Below are 19,803 nucleotides of genomic sequence, written 5' to 3'. Positions count from 1 at the left end.
TTTGCTCCACTCTCCAGAACGGAAGGTGTCCAATCGTGGCATCCAATGAAATGATGGCATATTTATGGGGGCATGTCCATTGTAGGAGCCAGGACAAACAGGAACCTAGTCAGAAGGGCAAACAGGCATTTTAATGTTCAATGTGTTTCATTTAATGTTTTTCGTTTAACTTGTTGCTGATTTTATTGTAATTTTATTGTAATATTGTATTTTAATCTTGTTTTGTTCACCGCCCAGAGAGCTACTCGCTATGGGCGGTTTAAAAATGAAATGAAATAAATAAATAAATAAAACAGTCTCTTGTGCACTGAGGATTTTTGGGGGGAGGTGGGATATTCACGGGTGCCATCGGAGGCGCTGGAGGGCACACTGGTGCCTGTAGGCGCCACGTTGGAGACGCCTGAGTTAGAGCAATAAAAAGCAGGAGGCTGCAACACTCCACAAGCTCCAGTGCAGACGCAGCAGAACAACAGAAACAGCAAAACTGGAATAAAACCAGTGTGCAAAATAACACAGAACAAAGAGGTCAAAATCATGGGCAGGGCACAAATGAGCTCGTGTGTTATGTGATGTGCAATTAGCCCTTGCCCCCTGAAATTTCTCTGCCTTTTCTCCCTTGCTGCCCCAGATAGTTAGAGCTGCCCCCAGTCTAGGATACCTGCACGATGCCACCCCTCTTATATCCTTCAAATCCCCCCTCAGAAGTCACATCTTCCATGGCACCTTTGGCTCAGTCCTCGAGTTCTCTAGCTAAGCCTAGGCATGTACACAACTGAATCACAACTGCACATTAATCCCTGTGTGTTTCTGCGTCCCCTTCCTCTGTTGTTTGACCTGTTGCAAATTTTAAATTGTAAGCTGCTCGGGGCAGGGATCTGCCCTCTCATACTCTGTATGCACATTCATTGTGCTTTATATAACAATGCTTCCCCCCCCCCCGCCCCCCTTATTCCAGAGGTGTGGCTATATCAGCTTCGGAGAGCTGAAGGAACAAAGATGGGTGAATGGTCTGATTCAGTATAAGACAGCTTCTGCCAATTTTCTCTCCCTCTTCTACCTGATCTACCACTATTTTTTTTAAAAAAAACCATACTCCCAAACCATATTGGAAGCCAGATTTGGCCCAGAAGGACCACCGGTTGCAGACCATGCCCTGTGGAGTAGAATTTTAAGTGCTGTAGCAAGGAAAACCAAGGCAGTTTTGAAGAAACCTGAAATCCTCCTGCTCAAGTTACATTTTTAATGTTCTGTTCAAAGAGCTTCTCACCTCCTGAGCCTCACTTCATTCTTCAAAGAATGAGGAAAAACTTTGCCCAGGCAAGCTGCAAGTTCCTAGCACGTTTATTCCACATGAATGAATCACTTTGCTTGTTTGACATTGACGGTATTAGCATATCACTGGCAGCTAAAAGCTTGAGTGCTGCTGTGCCAGGTGTGGGGGGGTGCTATGGAAAATAGCCCCATAGCAAACAAACACCTCTCACCGGGCAGCATGGCACCCCCCCACACACAATGAAAATATCCTGCCGCTGTTGACCAGAAAATCCAGAATCCAGCCGATGCAATGATCATCATCATCATCATCATCATCCCCCCACCCTTCCTCCCAGCAGGAGCCCAGGGAGGCAAACAAAAGCACTAAAAACATTAAAACATCATAAAAGCAAACTTTATGTCCCAATTTTGTCCCAAAGGAAAGCTGCCTGGGCTCAGCTTCAGCCTATCCATGCTCCAATGCCCCACAGTCACTAATACAAACCCACAGCTTCATTTCTATACAAAAAGACTTGCCCAAGGTGGTGAAGCCCACCTAGAAGACACACCCACCCCATTCCAGAAGTGTCTCACCTCCAGTACTAGATGCATGGGCTGGAGCTGGCCAGTTGAGGGAAGAGACACTCCCTGTTCCGCCAGTTCCAGCGCGTCTCCACCTAGTCAAACCCTGCCCCTTTGTACTGTAAAACCTGGTGGGAGCGCCTGAGAACATTTTTAAAAAACATTCATAAGAACATAAGAACATAAGAAGAGCCTGCTGGATCAGGCCAGTGGCCCATCTAGTCCAGCATCCTGTTCTCACAGTGGCCAACCAGGTGCCTGGGGGAAGCCCGCAAGCAGGACCCGAGTGCAAGAACACTCTCCCCCCCTGAGGCTTCCGGCAACTGGTTTTCAGAAGCATGCTGCCTCTGACTAGGGTGGCAGAGCACAGCCATCACGGCTGGTAGCCACTGATAGCCCTGTCCTCCATGAATTTGTCTAATCTTCTTTTAAAGCCATCCAAGCTGGTGGCCATTACTGCATCTTGTGGGAGCAAATTCCATAGTTTAACTATGCGCTGAGTAAAGAAGTACTTCCTTTTGTCTGTCCTGAATCTTCCAACATTCAGCTTCTTTGAATGTCCATGAGTTCTAGTATTATGAGAGAGGGAGAAGAACTTTTCTCTATCCACTTTCTCAATGCCATGCATAATTTTATACACTTCTATCATGTCTCCTCTGACCCGCCTTTTCTCTAAACTAAAAAGCCCCAAATGCTGCAACCTTTCCTCGTAAGGGAGTCGCTCCATCCCCTTGATCATTCTGGTTGCCCTCTTCTGAACCTTTTCCAACTCTAGAATATCCTTTTTGAGATGAGGCGACCAGAACTGTACACAGTATTCCAAATGCGGCCGCACCATAGATTTATACAACGGCATTATGGTATCGGCTGTTTTATTTTCAATACCTTTCCTAATTATCGCTAGCATGGAATTTGCCTTTTTCACAGCTGCCGCACACTGGGTCAACATTTTCATTGTGCTGTCCACTACAACCCCGAGGTCTCTCTCCTGGTCAGTTACCGCCAGTTCAGACCCCATGAGCGTATATGTGAAATTCAGATTTTTTGCTCCAATATGCATAATTTTACACTTGTTTACTGAATTGCATTTGCCATTTTTCCGCCCATTCACTCAGTTTGGAGAGGTCTTTTTGGAGCTCTTCGCAGTCCCTTTTTGTTTTAACAACCCTGAACAATTTAGTGTCGTCAGCAAACTTGGCCACTTCACTGCTCACCCCTAATTCTAGGTCATTAATGAACAAGTTGAAAAGTACAGGTCCCAATACCGATCCTTGAGGGACTCCACTTTCTACAGCCCTCCATTGGGAGAACTGTCCGCTTATTCCTACTCTCTGCTTTCTGCTTCTCAACCAATTCCTTATCCATAAGACGACCTCTCCTCTTATTCCATGACTGCTAAGCTTCCTCAGAAGTCTTTGGTGAGGCACCTTGTCAAAAGCTTTTTGAAAGTCTAAGTACACTATGTCCACTGGATCACCTCTATCTATATGCTTGTTGACACTCTCAAAGAATTCTAATAGGTTACTGAGAGAGGACTTTCCCTTGCAGAAGCCATGCCGGCTCTGCTTCAGCAAGGCTTGTTCTTCTATGTGCTTAGTTAATCTAGCTTTAATAATACTTTCTACCAGTTTTCCAGGGACAGAAGTTAAGCTAACTGGCCTGTAATTTCCGGGATCCCCTCTGGATCCCTTTTTGAAGATTGGCGTTACATTTGCCACTTTCCAGTCCTCAGGCACGGAGGAGGACCCGAGGGACAAGTTACATATTTTAGTTAGCAGATCAGCAATTTCACATCTGAGTTCTTTGAGAACTCTCGGGTGGATGCCATCCGGGCCCGGTGATTTGTCAGTTTTTATATTGTCCATTAAGCCTAGAACTTCCTCTCTTGTTACCACTATTTGTCTCAGTTCCTCAGGGATCTGCCCTATATCTTCCACTGTGAAGACAGATGCAAAGAATTCATTTAGCTTCTCTGCAATCTCCTTATCGTTCTTTAGTACACCTTTGACTCCCTTATCATCCAAGGGTCCAATCGCCTCCCTAGATGGTCTCCTGCTTTGAATGTATTTATAGAATTTTTTGTTGTTGGTTTTTATGTTCTTAACAATGTGCTCCTCAAATTCTTTTTTAGCCTCCCTTATTGTCTTCTTGCATTTCTTTTGCCAGAGTTTGTGTTCCTTTTTATTTTTGTCATTCAGACAAGACTTCCATTTTCTGAAGGAAGACTTTTTGCCTCTAAGAGCTTCCTTGACTTTGCTCGCTGATCGGCAGATCAACCCATTCCCCCTCCTTCAGGTGTCGCTAATGGAAATGCTTTGACCTGGCGACTAGTGCGTTCACAGCCAAAGTTGAGGCACATTGCCCTCGGAGGATAGACTCTCTTCTTCACCTACATTTCACAAAGTCCAGGGTTGAGCCTGGCACTCCAAACATGCTTGGGGGCTCAGCTCTGGCACAGATTATAATCTCCTCTGAATACTCTTTGGAGAAGTTTGAACTACTCTGTTCATTTCCTATATTTATTTCCTGTAAGCATCAGCAGACAGAGGGAGGGGGAGGAAGGCAGGGCCTCTCTCCGTCAGCTCATCTGAGACACCTGCAACATTTATCTCATCCCCCCTCGAGCTGCTTCCATTCCTGCTTGCTGTTGCAAGACTAAGAACTAGTACCTGTGTTTGCTGAGTTTTCCTTCTCCCCCCTAAACCCTTTTTCCTTTGGTATCATGTCTTTCCCCCTAAAAACAAAACAAAAAAGGCCCCCAAATACTCCAGCCTTTCCTTATGAGGATGCTGCTTCAACCCTTTAATCAATGTAATGTCACTCACATATATAGCCCAAGTCCTTTGAACGTATCTGGCTGTTACAACTGAGCAATAGAGACCTCAATGCGCATCACAAGGAGCAATTAAAAGCAGCCTTGAAAACCTGCTCAGCCAAGAAACTTTATGTGGATGCCCTCATTTGCACATTAATTGCTGCCATTCATTCTACAAATATTGCAAAATGCTAATGCTCTTCAAAAAAGGGGGGAGTTTGCAGCAAGGAGAGAATTTCCCTGATTAAAAAACATACCTTGACATTTAAGCTAAATGAGTATGACTGGCAGAGGAGGGAGAGGAAGATTAACCAGGCCCCGGTGCATTACAATTATCACAAGAGGAGGATTGCTTGGCCCAGACACCCCCTCCCACCCCCAACACATTTGCTATTGGAAATATATCACAGTGGCACACCTGCCAACAGTTGACAGAGGAAATCATGTACTCTTGGTTCAAGATGTGATTTAGCTACTTTGAGATTTATGTGTCATTTAATCAAAAAACCACTCGAAGCACCGCCAACATTTCAAAAATCCAATCAACAATAAAACCAACTGTCATAGCTAATAAAAATACTATATATTTAAAAATGCAGTGTGTACACTTTGATCATAAAGCACTTTTAGGCGTTTCTAGCCCTTCACACATCTTATTTTGCTAACCATCAAAACAAGTCTGCAAGGTAGGCCAGTGTTATTACTATCACTGTATCATAATCACTGGACAGAGATTAGTTTTGGTACTCTTGCTTCTTATACTGAGACCATGTCAATGGGCCACAGGGGTAAGATAGACCACGGAAATCTTGGATCCAATCCACCACTGGAACAGAAGGACTTCCCTAAACCCAACTAATGTGGGACTGCAGAAACAAACAGGCCTCTTACAGCATGAGGTTTTAGGCATCAGGCTACTTTAGTAGAGTTCCTTGGTTATCTCACTTTTTTTGAAAAAGGACCAATTCACATGTGCGTGTGTCCATCAACTGGCAACCACTAACTAGCATGTGTGAATGTAAAGTTAGCATCACATCTGTTATGGAAATACATTTATTTATTTATTTATTTGTTTGTTTCATTTATAAACCGCCCATAGCGAATGGCTCTCTGGGTGGTGTACAAAAGGTTAAAATACAAAATCACAATAAAATCAGCCTACAAACAATGAACACAAGCAGGAACAAAAGAAAAGAAAATTTATTTTTTTTTAAATTATAACATAAACGCTTAAAATGCCTGGGAGCATAGCCAGGTCTTAACCTGGCACCGGAAAGATAGGAGCGTAGGTGCCAGGCGTACTTCTTCGGGGAGGCTGTTCCACAGTTCGGGGGCCACTACAGAAAAGGCCCTAGATCGAGTAACTGTCCTCCGGGCTTCTCGATGGGTTGGTACCCGGAGGAGGGCCTTAGATGCTGAGCGAAGTGACCGGGTAGGTTCATAGCGGGAGAGGCGTTCCACAAGATATTGCGGTCCCACGCCGTGTAAGGCTTTATAGGTCAAAACCAGCACCTTGAATCTGGCTCGGAAACAAATAGGTAGCCAGTGCAAACGGGCCAGAACAGGTGTTATATGCGCTGACCGGCTGGTCCTCGTCAGCAGTCTGGCTGCTGCGTTTTGCACTAGCTAAAGCTTCCGAACTGTCTTCAAGGGCAGCCCTATGTACAGCGCATTACAGTAATCCAGCCTAGAAGTTACCAAAGCATGAACAACTGAAGTGAGGTCATCCCTGTCCAGATAGGGGCGTAGCTGGGCTACCAACCGAAGGTGGTAGAACGCATTCCTTGCCACCGAGGCCACTTGCGCCTCAAGAGACAAGGAAGGATCGAAAAGAACCCCCAGACTACGAACCTGTTCCTTCAAGGGGAGTGTAACCCCATCTAGAACAGGGTAAACATCCACCATCTGAGCAGGGAAGGCACTCACCAACAGTGTCTCGGTCTTGTCTGGATTGAGTCTCAGTTTATTAGCTCTCATCCAGTCCATTATCGCGGTCAGACAATGATTCAGCACATCCACAGACTCAACTACAGAAGATGAAAAGGAGAAATAGAGCTGCGTGTCATCAGCGTACTGGTGGCAACGCACTCCAAAACTCCTGATGACAGCACCCAGAGGCTGTATGTAGATGTTAAAAAGCATGGGGGACAAAACCGACCCTTGAGGGACTCCACAATGGAGAGTCCAAGGTGTCGAGCAGTGTTCCCCAAGTACTACCTTCTGGCGACGATCCGCCAAGTAGGAGCGGAACCACTGCCAAGCAGTGCCTCCAACTCCCAACTCCGCGAGTCTCCCCAGAAGGATACCATGGTAGATGGTATCAAACGCCGCTGAGAGATCAAGGAGAATCAACAGAGTCACACTCCCTCTGTCCCTCTCCCGACAAAGGTCATCGTACAGGGCGACCAAGGCTGTTTCAGTGCCAAAACCAGGCCTAAAACCGGATTGAAATGGATCCAGATAATCGGTCTCATCCAAGAGCACCTGGAGCTGACTGGCAACCACCCGCTCCAGAACCTTGCCCAAAAAGGGGACATTTGCCACCGGTCTATAATTGTTCAAGTGATCTGGGTCCAAGGAAGGTTTCTTCAAAAGAGGTCTCACTACTGCCTCCTTGAGGCTGCTAGGGACTACTCCCTCACTCAAGGAGGCATTTATCACTTCCTTGGCCCAGCCAGTGGTACCAGTCCTGCTAGCCTTGACCAGCCAAGATGGACAAGGATCTAGAGCAGACGTGGTCGCCCGCACCATTCCAAGCACCTTGTCCACTTCCTCAAGCTGCACCAACTGAAACTCATCCAATAACGAAAGACAAGACCGTGTTCTGGACACTTCAATGGATTCATCTGTCATAACATCAGAGTCTAGGTCCCTATGGATGCATGCGATTTTATTTTGGAAGTGCCCTGCAATGTCGTTACAGCGAGCTTCAGATGTTTCAATGGTATCTTGAGGACCAGAATGTAAGAGTCCTCGTACAACATATATGCAGAGATCCTCAGCGGCGTGAACTGTGTGTGTGCCAGTATGTGTATTTACCTAAGTAGCAGGCTTTTACCCTGCATTTAGATCACTGAGACTTAAAACGAAGTAAAATAAGAAAAGGTACTTTCTAGAAATACATAGTAGATAGGAAAGGCATACCTAGTTCTAACTAAGTTGGAGGCACAGTGCCCAGACTTTGGTCTTGCCCTCATGGCTCAAGAGAGAGAGCAAAGACAGATGTCTTTGGAACATTTGCCTGTGGAACTCCCTCCCCTTAAATATTAGACAGGCGCCATCTCAGTTATCTTTTTGGCACCTATTGAAGACCTTCCTCTTTCAACAAGCCTTTCAAGTAGAGACCTTATCCCAGACTGCTTCTATGTCAGAACTGCTTTTTAATATGCTTTTAAACCTTTAAAAAAAAAAAAATTAGCTTTTATTTAAAAAGTCTTCAAAGCTTTTAAAAAATTTTTTAAAGTTTTGTTTTAATGTATTTTAATGTCTGTTTTTATGATGTTTTAAAGTGTTTTTAGTGCTTTTGTTTGCCGCCCTGGGCTCCTGCTGGGAAGAAGGGCAGGATATAAATAAAATAATAACTAAATAAATGATGTCTCTCTCCTCTGACAGCAGAAGAAGAAACAAAGGAAGGAGGGGCAGGTCACCTTCCCTGAGCATATCAGTTTACAATGGAAGGAAGTTAGGTAGAGAAGAGCACAGGTAAAGCAGGCAAGCTTAGCAGACTGGAGGACCCTCACTCCACCTTCCTTCTGGAATATACACAAAAGAACCCAAACAGGAGTTGCTCTTGCCCCTCTTCCAACAACATCATCCCCAAAAGCAGGGAGTCAGTTCAATGGAGTGCAGTTCACACATTCAGGTGCAAGATTTCAGGTGATGTACACGCCTGTGTGGACAAACCTTAAATGAACCTGAGTCAGGGGTTTAGTTAATTTATGCAGGGGTGAGGAGCCTGTGGCCTTCCAAATGTCACTGGAAGACAACTACCACTGGCCATGCTGGCTGGGGGTGGCGGAGTTTGGAGTCCAACATTATCTGGTAGGCCACAGGTTCCTGGTTTTGTAAGCCAGGACTCTTCCTTCCTCCACCCATAAGCTAGGTATCTTTGATCCTCTCTGCCATATGAAACATACAATGATGCTTTATACAGGGTCAGGCCTTTATTTCTTTATTTCTTTATTGCATTTGTATACCGCCCCATAGCCGAAGCTCTCTGGGCGGTTTACAACAAAAACATTAAAAACAAATATACAAATTTAAAAACACATCTTTAAAAAGCAATTTAAAAACACATGCTAAAATGCCTGGGAGAACAGGAAAGTCTTGACCCGGTGCCGAGAAGTTAACAGTGTTGGTGCCAGGCATGTTGGCCAGTAAAGCAATCTATGTGACTCACAGACAGAGGTTTTGCAGAGAAAAGGAAACCTGAAGAAAACGGGTTAACTGGAGCAACAGTGAGTGCCAAAGTTGTCAAGGCCAGCAGATGGTTGGCAAGGGCAACGGCTCTGATAAGAGCAGCTCTCGCAGAAGCTCTAGTGTGGGGGAAAAGTTGTATGGAGAGAGGACTGCGTTTGAAACTTATTGTCAGTAAAAGACTCTTACAAAGAACTTTGCTTGGCCTGGATTATTTCTGGTTCTGCACAGCTCCAGAGTCGCTTCTCTGGACCGTATCAACGCACACGCGCCAACAAGGCACACCTTGTCAAAAACATCATTCCATAATTTGGGGGCCACCACTGAGAAGGCCCTCTCCCTTGTTGCCATCCTACGAGCTTCCCTTGGAGTAGGCATCCGGAGGAGGGCCTTGGATGTTGAGCGTAGTGTATGGGTGGGTTTGTGTCGGGAGAGGCATTCCATCAGGTATTGTGGTCCTAAGCCATGTAAGGCTTTATAGGTTAAAACCAGCACCTTGAATCGAGATCGGACACATACAGGCCTTTGGCCCATCAAGCCCAGACTGTCAACTCTGACCGGCAGCCACTTTCCAAGGCTTTTATCAAAGGTCTTGCCCAACACAACTCCTTTTTTTTGTTTTAATGAAGAATGGCAAGGATTGCATGTCGGCCCTTCTGAATGCAAGGCATGAGCTCTGCTATTGAGCCCTGACCCTCTTTCATTTGCAGGAGTATTTTAATCAACAAGAAGAGACTTACTAAACCAATCACCGAAGCAAGGAATCAAACAAGAATCCTGCATGTATCTCCCTGCTATTCAGCGAGGGAAATCTAACATGTTGATAACTTTACATCCATGAGAATGGCCAGATCTGTGCATACTGTTTGTGTTCAACAAAACAGACATTGTTCTTGAAGGAGGCTCTGCGGAAGCCTTAGAGGCAGGTTGGCTCATTTCCCCACCCCCACTCGCCCGCCCCCATTTTGCCAAGTCACCGTTTATTACACAACTGGACTAAAACTTTTCCAAGTAGTGTTGACAAGGAGAAATGAAAGAGGATGAGGGTGCAGAAGGACTTGCATTTTGGAGATGGGGGGAAGCCGGGAGGAGAAAAAGAGACAGTTTCTCTTTTGGGATCTTAACCACAGTCTTGAAACAGCAGCTGCAGCCAAAACAGATGGCCAGGGCTTGCATCACATGAAGCAATTTTACCGTGACCGGCACTCAAAAGGAAGATTAGGAGCAGCAAGTTTAAATCAAGTTCGGAGAGAGAGAAAGAGAGGTAGAGAAGCAAACGTCACAGTTTTAATGTCACATCTACATTTTGCTGTTGGGATCCACTGCTTAGAAAGGCACAAGATTCTGGGCCAGTCTTCAGGGGCACAACTGATGTGCAAACTTCCATCGATTACCAGAACAGGAGCTGAACCACACTGTGTAAAAAGCAGCCATGGATGTGGTCAGTTTGAAGGAGGACTCACCAGAAACTTATTTGGGAAACTAGGCTCCAGGGTCCTGGCAGAGCATCTACTTTGCATGGAGAAGATCTCAGGTTCAATCTCCAGCATCTCTAGGGAGGGCTGGGAGAGTCCCCCACTGGGAAGGGAGCTTCTTCCAGTCAGTGTAGACAGAACTGAGCTAGATGAACCAGTACAAGGCAGGTTCCTGTTTCTACACTTGTGCCTTTCCCCCCACATATGATGGTGTACTGGTTAGACTGTTAAGACTGGGACCTGGGAGACCAGGGTCCAAATCCCCTCTCAGCCATGAAGTGACCTTGGGCCAGTCTCTTCTCTCTCAGCCTAACTACCTCACAGGGTAGTTGTGAGGATAACATTGTGAGGGGCGAGACCCATGTTTGTATACCACCTTGCGCTCCTTGGGGGAAGGTAGGATAAAAATTTAATAATAAATAATAATAATAATAATATATTCCCCCTTGATATCCACAAAGGAAAACTGTAATTTGTGAAGAGGTGCTGCAGGCTCCTTCCAGGCTTATAGGCGCCTTCGTTGTTTTTATGTGCCTTCAAGTCGACTACGACTTATGGCGACCCTATGAATCCGTGACCTCCAAGAGCATCTGTCATGAACCATCCTGTTCAGATCTTGTAAATTCAGGTCTGTGGCTTCCTTTATAGAATCAATCCATCTCTTGTTTGGCCTTCCTCTTTTTCTACTCCCTGCTGTTTTTCCCAGCATTATTGTCTTTTCTAGTGAATCCTGTCTTCTCATTATGTGTCCAAAGTAGGATAACCTCAGTTTCATCATTTTAGCTTCTAGTGATTGTTATGTGCCTCCAAGTCGACTACGACTTATGGTGACCCTATGAATCAGTGACCTCCAAGAGCATCTGTCATGAACCACCCTGTTCAGATCTTGTAAATTCAGGTCTGTGGCTTCCTTTATAGAATCAATCCATCCCTTGTTTGGCCTTCCTCTTTTTCTACTCCCTGCTGTTTTTCCCAGCATTATGGTCTTTTCGAGTGAATCCTGTCTTCTCATTATGTGTCCAAAGTATGATAACCTCAGTTTCATCATTTTAGCTTCTAGTGATAGTTCTAGTTTAATTTGTTCTAACACCCAGTTATTTGTCTTTTTCGTACTCCATGGTATGCGCAAAGCTCACCTCCGACACTACATTTCAAATGAATTGATTTTTCTCTTATCCGTGTTTTCATTGTCCAACTTTCACATCCATACATAGAGATTGGGAATATCATGGTCTGAATGATCCTGACTTTAGTGTTCAGTGATGCATCTTTGCATTTGAGGACCTTTTCTAGTTCTCTCACAGCTGCCCTGACCAGTCCTACCCAGTTCTAAAACTGGCAAAGAAGGCAGGAATTGAACATCTTGGTAATGCCAGAGATCCCTTAACTATTTTGTAACCAATTTTGGAAAAATCTATACAGCTCAGGCAACGCTGCCTACTGCATGGGCAAAGAAAACTAGAATTATAAAATGGGCTTCCTGTAGAGAGGTAGATCAGACGTTCCCAAACTGTGGTCCACAAACTTTATCCAGGTGGTTTGAGGCATGTCCACATTAAATAATCACACGGATTTTAATTGCATTTTTAATTTACTTCTTTTATTTCTTATATTGCATTTTTATTGTATTACAACCTAATTCTAAGGAATGCAAATTACAGTTGCTACAACTGGCAGAAAAATCAGTAAGTGGTCTACCAAAAGCACTAGCAATTTTCAAGAGGTCTGTGGGGGAAAAGGTTTGGGAACCCCTGTGGTAGATTATGGACTAGACAGCCTTCTGGTGGTCTAGACAGGCCACATGACCCACAGATCAGCTGACACTGTCCAGACAACAGTGTGCTACGATCAGTGAGTAAACAACTATCTGCAGGCCAGATTTGGCCCAGAAGGACTGTCAGATGCAGACCACACACACTGGATTATAATGTCAGGTGCTGTGACAGGGAAAAGCCAAGACAGGCAAAAGAAACTTGAAATCTTCCACAAGTTACATTTTTAATGTCCTTTCCAAAGTGCTTTTGATGTGAAGCTCAGCTGGTGTTTCACAACCTACAGAGAACTCTACTCATGATTTTTAAAAATTGATAGACGCAGATGATGTTGAGCTTATAAAAGAGAAAAAAGGGAATTCAAGCAGTCCTAACCTCACTTACTGGGGAGTAAACCCCACTGAATTAAGCAGGACTTCCTTCTGAGTGGATATGGCTAGGATTGCACTGTTAGGCTGTTTTTGTATACTAACTCACTATTGCCAACAATGACTGCCAGCAGCTCCCTGGGGATTCAGGTCGGAAACTTGCAATATCAGGGACTGAACCTAGAATCTTCCAATCGTGTGATGTATTAGTTCCCCTCTATTCAGCACTGGTTAGGCCTCATCTTGAATACTGCGTCCAGTTCTGGTCTCTGCACTTCAAGAAGGATGCCGACAAACTGGAACAGGTTCAGAGGAGGGCAACAAGGATGCTCAGTGGACTGGAAACAAAGCCCTATGAGGAGAGACTGAAAGAACTGGGCATGTTTAGCCTGGAGAAGACTGAGGGGAGATATGATAGCACTCTTCAAGTACATGAAAAGTTGTCACATAGAGGAGGGCCGCAATCTCTTCTCGATCATCCCAGAGTGCAGGACACGGAATAATGGGCTTAAGTTGCAGGAAGCCAGATTTCGACTGGACATCAGGGAAAACTTCCTGACTGTTAGAGCCATACGACAATGGAACCAATTACCTCTGACACTGGAGGCATTCAAGAGGCAGCTGGACAGCCATCTGTCAGGAATGCTTTGATTTGGATTCCTGCATTGAGCAGGGGGTTGGACTTGATGGCCTTATAGGCCCCTTCCAACTCTACTCTTCTATGATTCTATGGGTTCAAAGCAGGTGCTCTGCCCCTCTGCTACAGCCCTTCCCTATACAGCTGAGATGCTGTATGGCTTTGGAAGTGGGGTGGGGGGAAGAGAGAGAGAGACAGAGGTAAGGGAAACCATGTTAAGAACTTTTTCACCCATATACACAGATGATGTCCCCCATGGCTCTGCTGCTATAGCTAACAAGCCCAGAAGCAATAGTTGATTATTTCACCAGACGAAGTCAAAGGACAACAGTAAATGAAAAAAAAAAGGGCTACCACAATAATCGGAGAAATTGTGCATGCACCGTGAGTTTGCCTCATTTCCCCATAGAGTAGTCAGAGGCCAACTGAACCTCTGGCTGGCAAGTCTGTTTGATGCTATGCAGAGAAGTCTTGAATGCCCAATTTGAGGAGGAAGGTTTCCGTGAGCGAGTGTCCTTATTGGCACCATAAAGGCGCTCTGCTGTTTCAGACTGCTTGTTATTTTCCACCAGGGTCTTTTTGCTCTGCACAAGGCAAGTCCACACGCCCTTCAAGGTACAGGATCTTTCCCTCGGGAGAGGTAGCAGGGTTCTGACACTTCCCTCCCTGGCCTTCAGGCAAAAAGATTTTCTCCATGTCAAGCTGTAAAGCTCAGTGTCACAGGCAGAGGCTAGATTCAAATGAATTCCAAAGGAAGGAAAGGATTCTGGGGGAAGTGGGGGTACTGCAGACGTAATTGGGGGGGGGGAATAAGTGGCTTGGAATTGTCATAGTTTGCAATTGTATAGTGAGCCAAAGGAATATTAGTAGAGAAACTCTCGCATGTGATATTGTGGGACACGTAACAATGCAATATCAAATAAATGTGATATTGTGGGACATGTAATAATGCAAATTCTCGCTATAAGTTAAACTGAATCAGGTTTATGCTGGCTTCCTTCTAAAGATAGCAAAAAAAAGAAAAATGCCCATCATTATGATGAACGAGGTGTCTGTGTATAAGAGAGCTTATGGAAGCAACATAGATTTCAAGGACCTATGCAGATGGGCAGTAGTGCACCTAACGGTGTTGTCTTAAAGGCACATGATACAGCCGCCTTGCTGAAGCTAAGCAGGTCTGGTCAATGCCGGGATGGGAGACCGTCTGGCTTGGGAACCCCACCAACGCGGCCTTGAGTTCCACGACAGGAGAAAGGTCGGATATCAATGCAGCAGTTATCTTCAAAGACATGCTGCCCTGTCTAACCAAGGCATTCCTTTTCATGAGAGGCTAGGCCAGGAATAGCCAACCCGGTGCCCTCCAGATGTTGTTGGACTACAACTCCCACCATCCCTGCCCACTAACTGAGCTGGCTAAGGTTGATGGGAATTGGAGTCCAACATTCTCTCTCTCTCTTCCTGTCTGGGTTCTTCTCCCTCAACCTCCTCCAGCGTGCTACCCTTTCCTTCAGCTCTCTCCACGGTTCCCTTTTCCTCGGGAAGTTCTCTCAGTCCTGGAGGGAAGCCCCACCCAACCTAGTTGCCTCAGACAGACGCAGGATCACTGCTGAATGTAACACATTGCTCTTACCCGGCTCAGGAGATCGCCCTGCAGAAAGGTCTGCTGAAGTGCTCCCGGAGCGACTTCCTCCAGGTGCAAGACGCGGCAGAGTTCGGTCAGCTCCTCGTGCCCCAGAGAGCCAGTGCCAGTGACGTCAAAGCTGTCAAAGAGCTCTTTGAGACGGGCTTCAGACTGGTCCTGCTCAGCTTCGTCCATCCCATAGCCTACCGTGCACCACTGCAGAAGAGGCAAGAAGGGAAGAAAACCACAAAGAAGGCAGAGTTATTTACTCCTGCATGAATTCCAGGGAGGTAGCAGATGCGTTTGTCTCTTGCAGCAAAAGCAACAAAGAGTTGGTTGAGACTTAACATCAAACCATGGTTTTTTTACACTAACCGTAGTTTACACTCTCAAGATGAACAAGCAAGCAATGGTTTCTGCTGTCTCTCCTCCCCACTTCACTCAGGAATTCCGGTAAACTACCCTAAACAGCGGCCTCCAAGGGCAACCATGATCTGTCAGTTTTGGACGCAGCACCAAACCACAGGTTGCCTAAACTGTGGTTTGTAAACCAGCTCCAATCTGTGGTTTTAGATCCTGGTTTGGCAACCACTCCTAGAGCTTCTCTACAAACTGCAGATTGGTGTTATAGCTGAACTGTCTCATTGCCTCCTGTGGCACTTTAAAAAGACTAACGGTCCAGAGTTTGAGGCAGAGGTCTCTCCCAGCTCTACTCACACATGCTGCAAGGGGTTGAAGCAGGGACCTTCTGCTTGCAAGACAGATGTTCTACCACTCAGCTACAGCCCTTCCCAAGTTGCCCATGCATTTTTAAATATCTGTAGACAGATGGTAAAAACAAATGCATAATCATTCAAATGCATCAGATATTGCACCACTCCTCGGTTTGAGTTTGCCTCACTCTCTTGCCAAAATGGAAATGGCTTGCCTTCAAGTCAATCCCGAGTAGGGATTTCATGGTAAGCGGTATTCAGAGGTGGTTTCCCACTGCCTCCCTCTGAGGCTAGTCCTCCCCAGCTGGCTCAGCTTGCCACAGCTGCACAAGCCAGCCCTTCCTTGTCTGCAACTGCCAGCTGGGGGGCAATTGGGCTCCTTGGGACTATGCAGCTTGCCCATGGCTGCACAGGTGGCAGGGCACGTAACCTCTGAACCACTCCCTGTGGGGGTGATCTTTAGCTGGCCCTTGACACCCAGGAGACACAAGCAGGGATTTGAACTCACAGACTCTGGACACCCAGCCAGGCTCTCCTCCCTGCTGTGCTATCCCAGCTTATCTGAACTGCAGAAAAGTTGACCTCCTCTGGCAAACAGGACAGTTCATCAAACACTTCAGCTCCGTAAAGAATTATCTTAAATTGCCAACAGCAAAACCTGAAATGACTCTATGAAAAAATAAAAGCCCTGGCAGCTTCCAGACCAAAACTAAACTCCAGGACAGTAAATAACACACCGCCTTGTAAAAAAAACTCTCATCTCACCCCAAGTCCTCTCCCTCTTTCAGTCTGTACACGCTCCCTCCCCTATCTCTATTCATGGGAAAGGGCTGCAGCTGAGTGTTACAGCGTCTGCCTTGCACACAGATGTTGAGATACTCAAAAAGGCCACATTTTGTTCGATATCCTACATCCAATATCCCATATCCAACAAAGGATACAATGATTTGATGGATGCGTTTAAAACAGTACTCAGTATCGGCATGCAACTTAATGAAGCTAAGGAAGGAAAGTGGAACACCACCGCCTTTTCATCAGGCCTCCCAGAATGCTTTTTAAAAACATGTCTGTTGGAAGTGGGGCAAGAGCAACTCCTGTTTTGCTCTTTTGTTTATGTTCCAGAAGGGAGATAGAGTGAGGGTCCTCCAGATGGATAGGCTTGTTTACCTTTTACCTGTGATGCTCTGACTGACTTCCTTTTGTTGCTAGACTGTGAGGTCTTTAGGGAAGCTTACCTGCCCCTCCTCCTTCCGCCCTTTCCACTTCTTTTGTTCTCCGACTGTCCGGGAGAGAGGAGACATCCCTTTGTCTCTGCTCTCTCCAAGCCATGAGGCTAACTCCTACACCTGGGCATTATGCCTCCAACTTAGTTCGTTAGAACTAGGTTTGCTTTTCTATCTACAGTGTATTTCTATAAATAAAGTAGCTTTTCTTATTTTACTAAGTCTCCAGTCTCAGTGATGCTGATGCAGTGTAAAAGCCTGCTTTCTTAGGTAAACGCACGCACATGCTGGCACACTCGCATTTCAACATCTGCTGTTACTCTGCTGCTGTGGTGTTGCTTTAAACAAAAATAAGCACACAATTACACACAACGCAACAATGTCTGCAGTCATGAGAGCTAGGAACTTGTTTTACCATGAAAGTCTCAGGATACTAAGATCCACAATAGATGGTGAGAAGGTCTTCTCCCTCCCTCATAATATGAGAGCTCAGGGTCATCCCTTGAAACGGGTTGGTAGGAAATTGCAAAAAGAAAGTCATTTGCACACCATATGATTAACATGTGGAATTTACAGTCACAAGATGCAGCAATGAACACTAGCTCAGATGGCCATGAGACGGGTGTGAAATCAAGGAGAGGTTTGTCAAAGGCTATTTCATATGATGGCAAAAAGGAACCTCAATGTTCAGCGTTTACCAGATCCTTGGGGTGGGTGATAAGCCTCTGTGTATTCATGCAGTCTACCTCTGGAAACCAGGTGCTCGAGGCAAACAATGGGGCGGGGTTTGCTGCCTTCCTGCTCCGCTTAAGGGCTTCCTGCAAGCATGGTTTTTGCCATTGTTTTGTTTGTTTATTTATTTGTTTATTTCATTTGTATACCGCCCCATAGCCAAAGCTCTCTGGGCAGTTTACAATAATTGAGGATTCTGGATGAGGATTCTTATGATCCAGCAGGTACCCCACCATGGAAGATTCCTGTGTGACCAGTTGGTCACCAGGGCACAGGACCAAGACCCTTTTCTCTAGGACAGCCCCCCACCATGGTGCCAGAGGGATAGGCAAGCCCTGAAAATTTAAGTGATGCTTATGAACATAAGAAGGGCAGGATATAAACAAAATAAATAAATAAATAAGAAAAGCTTGCTGAATCAGGCCAGTGGCCCATCTAGTGCAGTGTCCTGTTGTCACGGTGGCCAGCCAGGTGCCTCACCTGGGAAGCCCACTAGGAAGATCCAAGAGCAACAGCACTCTCCTCACTTGTGACTCCCAGCAAGTAGCATTCAGAAGCATACTGACTCTGACAGCGGAGCCATAAAGGTTATCATCCTCCTCAGTTGCTTGGAAGGCAAGAGGACCAGCATGCCAAATCATCCTTGTGCAACTGGACTCCTATGTCAACCGCCTAACCAGTAATGGTTTGAAATGAATGCTGATGAAAGTTAAAGAGGAAAGCACAAAAGCATGACTACAGCTGAAAGTCAAAAAGACTAAAGTACTGACAACAGAAGATTTATGTAACTTTAAAGTTGACAATGAGGACATTGAACTTGTCAAGGATTATCAATACCTTGGCACAGTCCTTAACAAAAATGGAGACATTAGTCAAGAAATCAGACGGCTAGGACTGGGGAGGGCAGCTGTGAGAGAACTAGAAAAGGTCCTCAAATGCAAAGATGCATCACTGAACACTAAAGTCAGGATCATTCAGACCATGATATTCCCAATCTCTATGTATGGATGTGAAAGTTGGACAATGAAAAAAGCGGGTAAGAGAAAAATCAACTCCTTTGAAATGTGGTGTTGGAGGAGAGCTTTGCACATACCATGGACTGCAAAAAAGACAAATAATTGGGTGTTAGAACAAATTAAACCAGAACTGTCACTAGAAGCTAAAATGATGAAACTGAGGTTCTCATACTTTGGACACATCATGAGAAGACAGGATTCATTAGCAAAGATAATAATGCTAGGAAAAACAGCAGGGAGTAGAAAAAGAGGAAGGCCAAACAAGAGATGGATTTTATTCCATAAAGGAAGCCACAGACCTGAATTTACAAGATCTGAACAGGGTGGCTCATGACAGATGCTCTTGGAGGTTGCTGATTCATAGGGTCACCATAAGTCGTAGTCGACTTGAAGGCACATAACAACAACAGCAGCAAAAATTAGCGTAGTGCAGGCCTGCTGTCACCTTGCTCAGCAAACACACAGGTCGCTTGGGAACGTTGCCGTAAACAATGCCGTTGCTTCTGCCGCCTCCAGCACCATTCATCAAGGAGAGGCTCCATTTCGTTTCACGACCGACACGTGGCTGAGGCGAGGTGGGAGGAAAGCTCTCCCCTGAGCCCCCACCGATTCCCCAGGAGCTTGAGGTAATGCTGGTCTAGCGGGTTACGAAGAAGGAAAACAACCTTACAAGAAGAAACAAGCCCTGAGCGCTTTGAGGAAAGGACCAATGTTTTTAAGAGAACAGACCTAGGCGTTTGCACCTTTTCTTGAAATATTTCCAGCAGCACATCCTTTGTGGAAAAATCGAGTCAGGATAGATTATCCACAGGTAACCTTTCCACAAAGCAGCAGGGTCCTTTTCTCTTATTGGATCAGAAGTGTGGAGTTTTGAAAAACCAGAAGAAGCGAATAATCTAAGAACACGTGACCATAAGAAGAGGTCGGCTGTCTGAGCCCCCTTTTCCTCCTATTTCCATGTTGTTGGTTCTCTGAGGAAATAAATGTATGGCAGGAGCAGCCCTGTCTGCCTGGCCCAGAGATTGTTCCTTCCTCTGCTCTCAGATCTGACAGGGGGCAGATTTTTCTGGGGAGGGGTTGCTATCCCAGACAGCCAGAATCTGCACAGCCTGAACTATCTCACTGTGTCACAAAAACAGCACTAGTGCCTGAGCTAGCTTTTTTCCTTCTCCCTCCCAT

The 19,803-nt window shown here is 45.6% G+C and overlaps 1 protein-coding gene across 11 annotated transcripts in view; it reads right to left on the bottom strand.

The window, feature by feature from the left end:
* NIN (ninein) overlaps positions 1-19,803 on the bottom strand; it is a 131,231-nt gene that overhangs the window by 93,362 nt on the left and 18,066 nt on the right. For 10 of the 11 annotated variants that reach the window (XM_061612555.1, XM_061612560.1, XM_061612559.1 and 7 more), the window contains exon 2: positions 14,950-15,156. In XM_061612555.1, coding sequence (XP_061468539.1) covers positions 14,950-15,135 — 186 coding nt within the window. In that variant the 5' untranslated portion in view covers positions 15,136-15,156. Of the gene's footprint in view, positions 1-1,848; positions 1,875-14,949; positions 15,157-19,803 lie in introns of those variants that run through there. The other variant, XM_061612563.1, reaches the window with a different exon arrangement.

The sequence above is a fragment of the Rhineura floridana genome, chromosome 2 (assembly GCF_030035675.1).
Source record: "Rhineura floridana isolate rRhiFlo1 chromosome 2, rRhiFlo1.hap2, whole genome shotgun sequence".
In the NCBI taxonomy this organism is placed as follows: domain Eukaryota; kingdom Metazoa; phylum Chordata; class Lepidosauria; order Squamata; family Rhineuridae; genus Rhineura; species Rhineura floridana.
The sequence above is the reverse complement of the archived record's forward strand: the minus strand, read 5'-3'. Positions and strand labels throughout refer to the sequence as shown.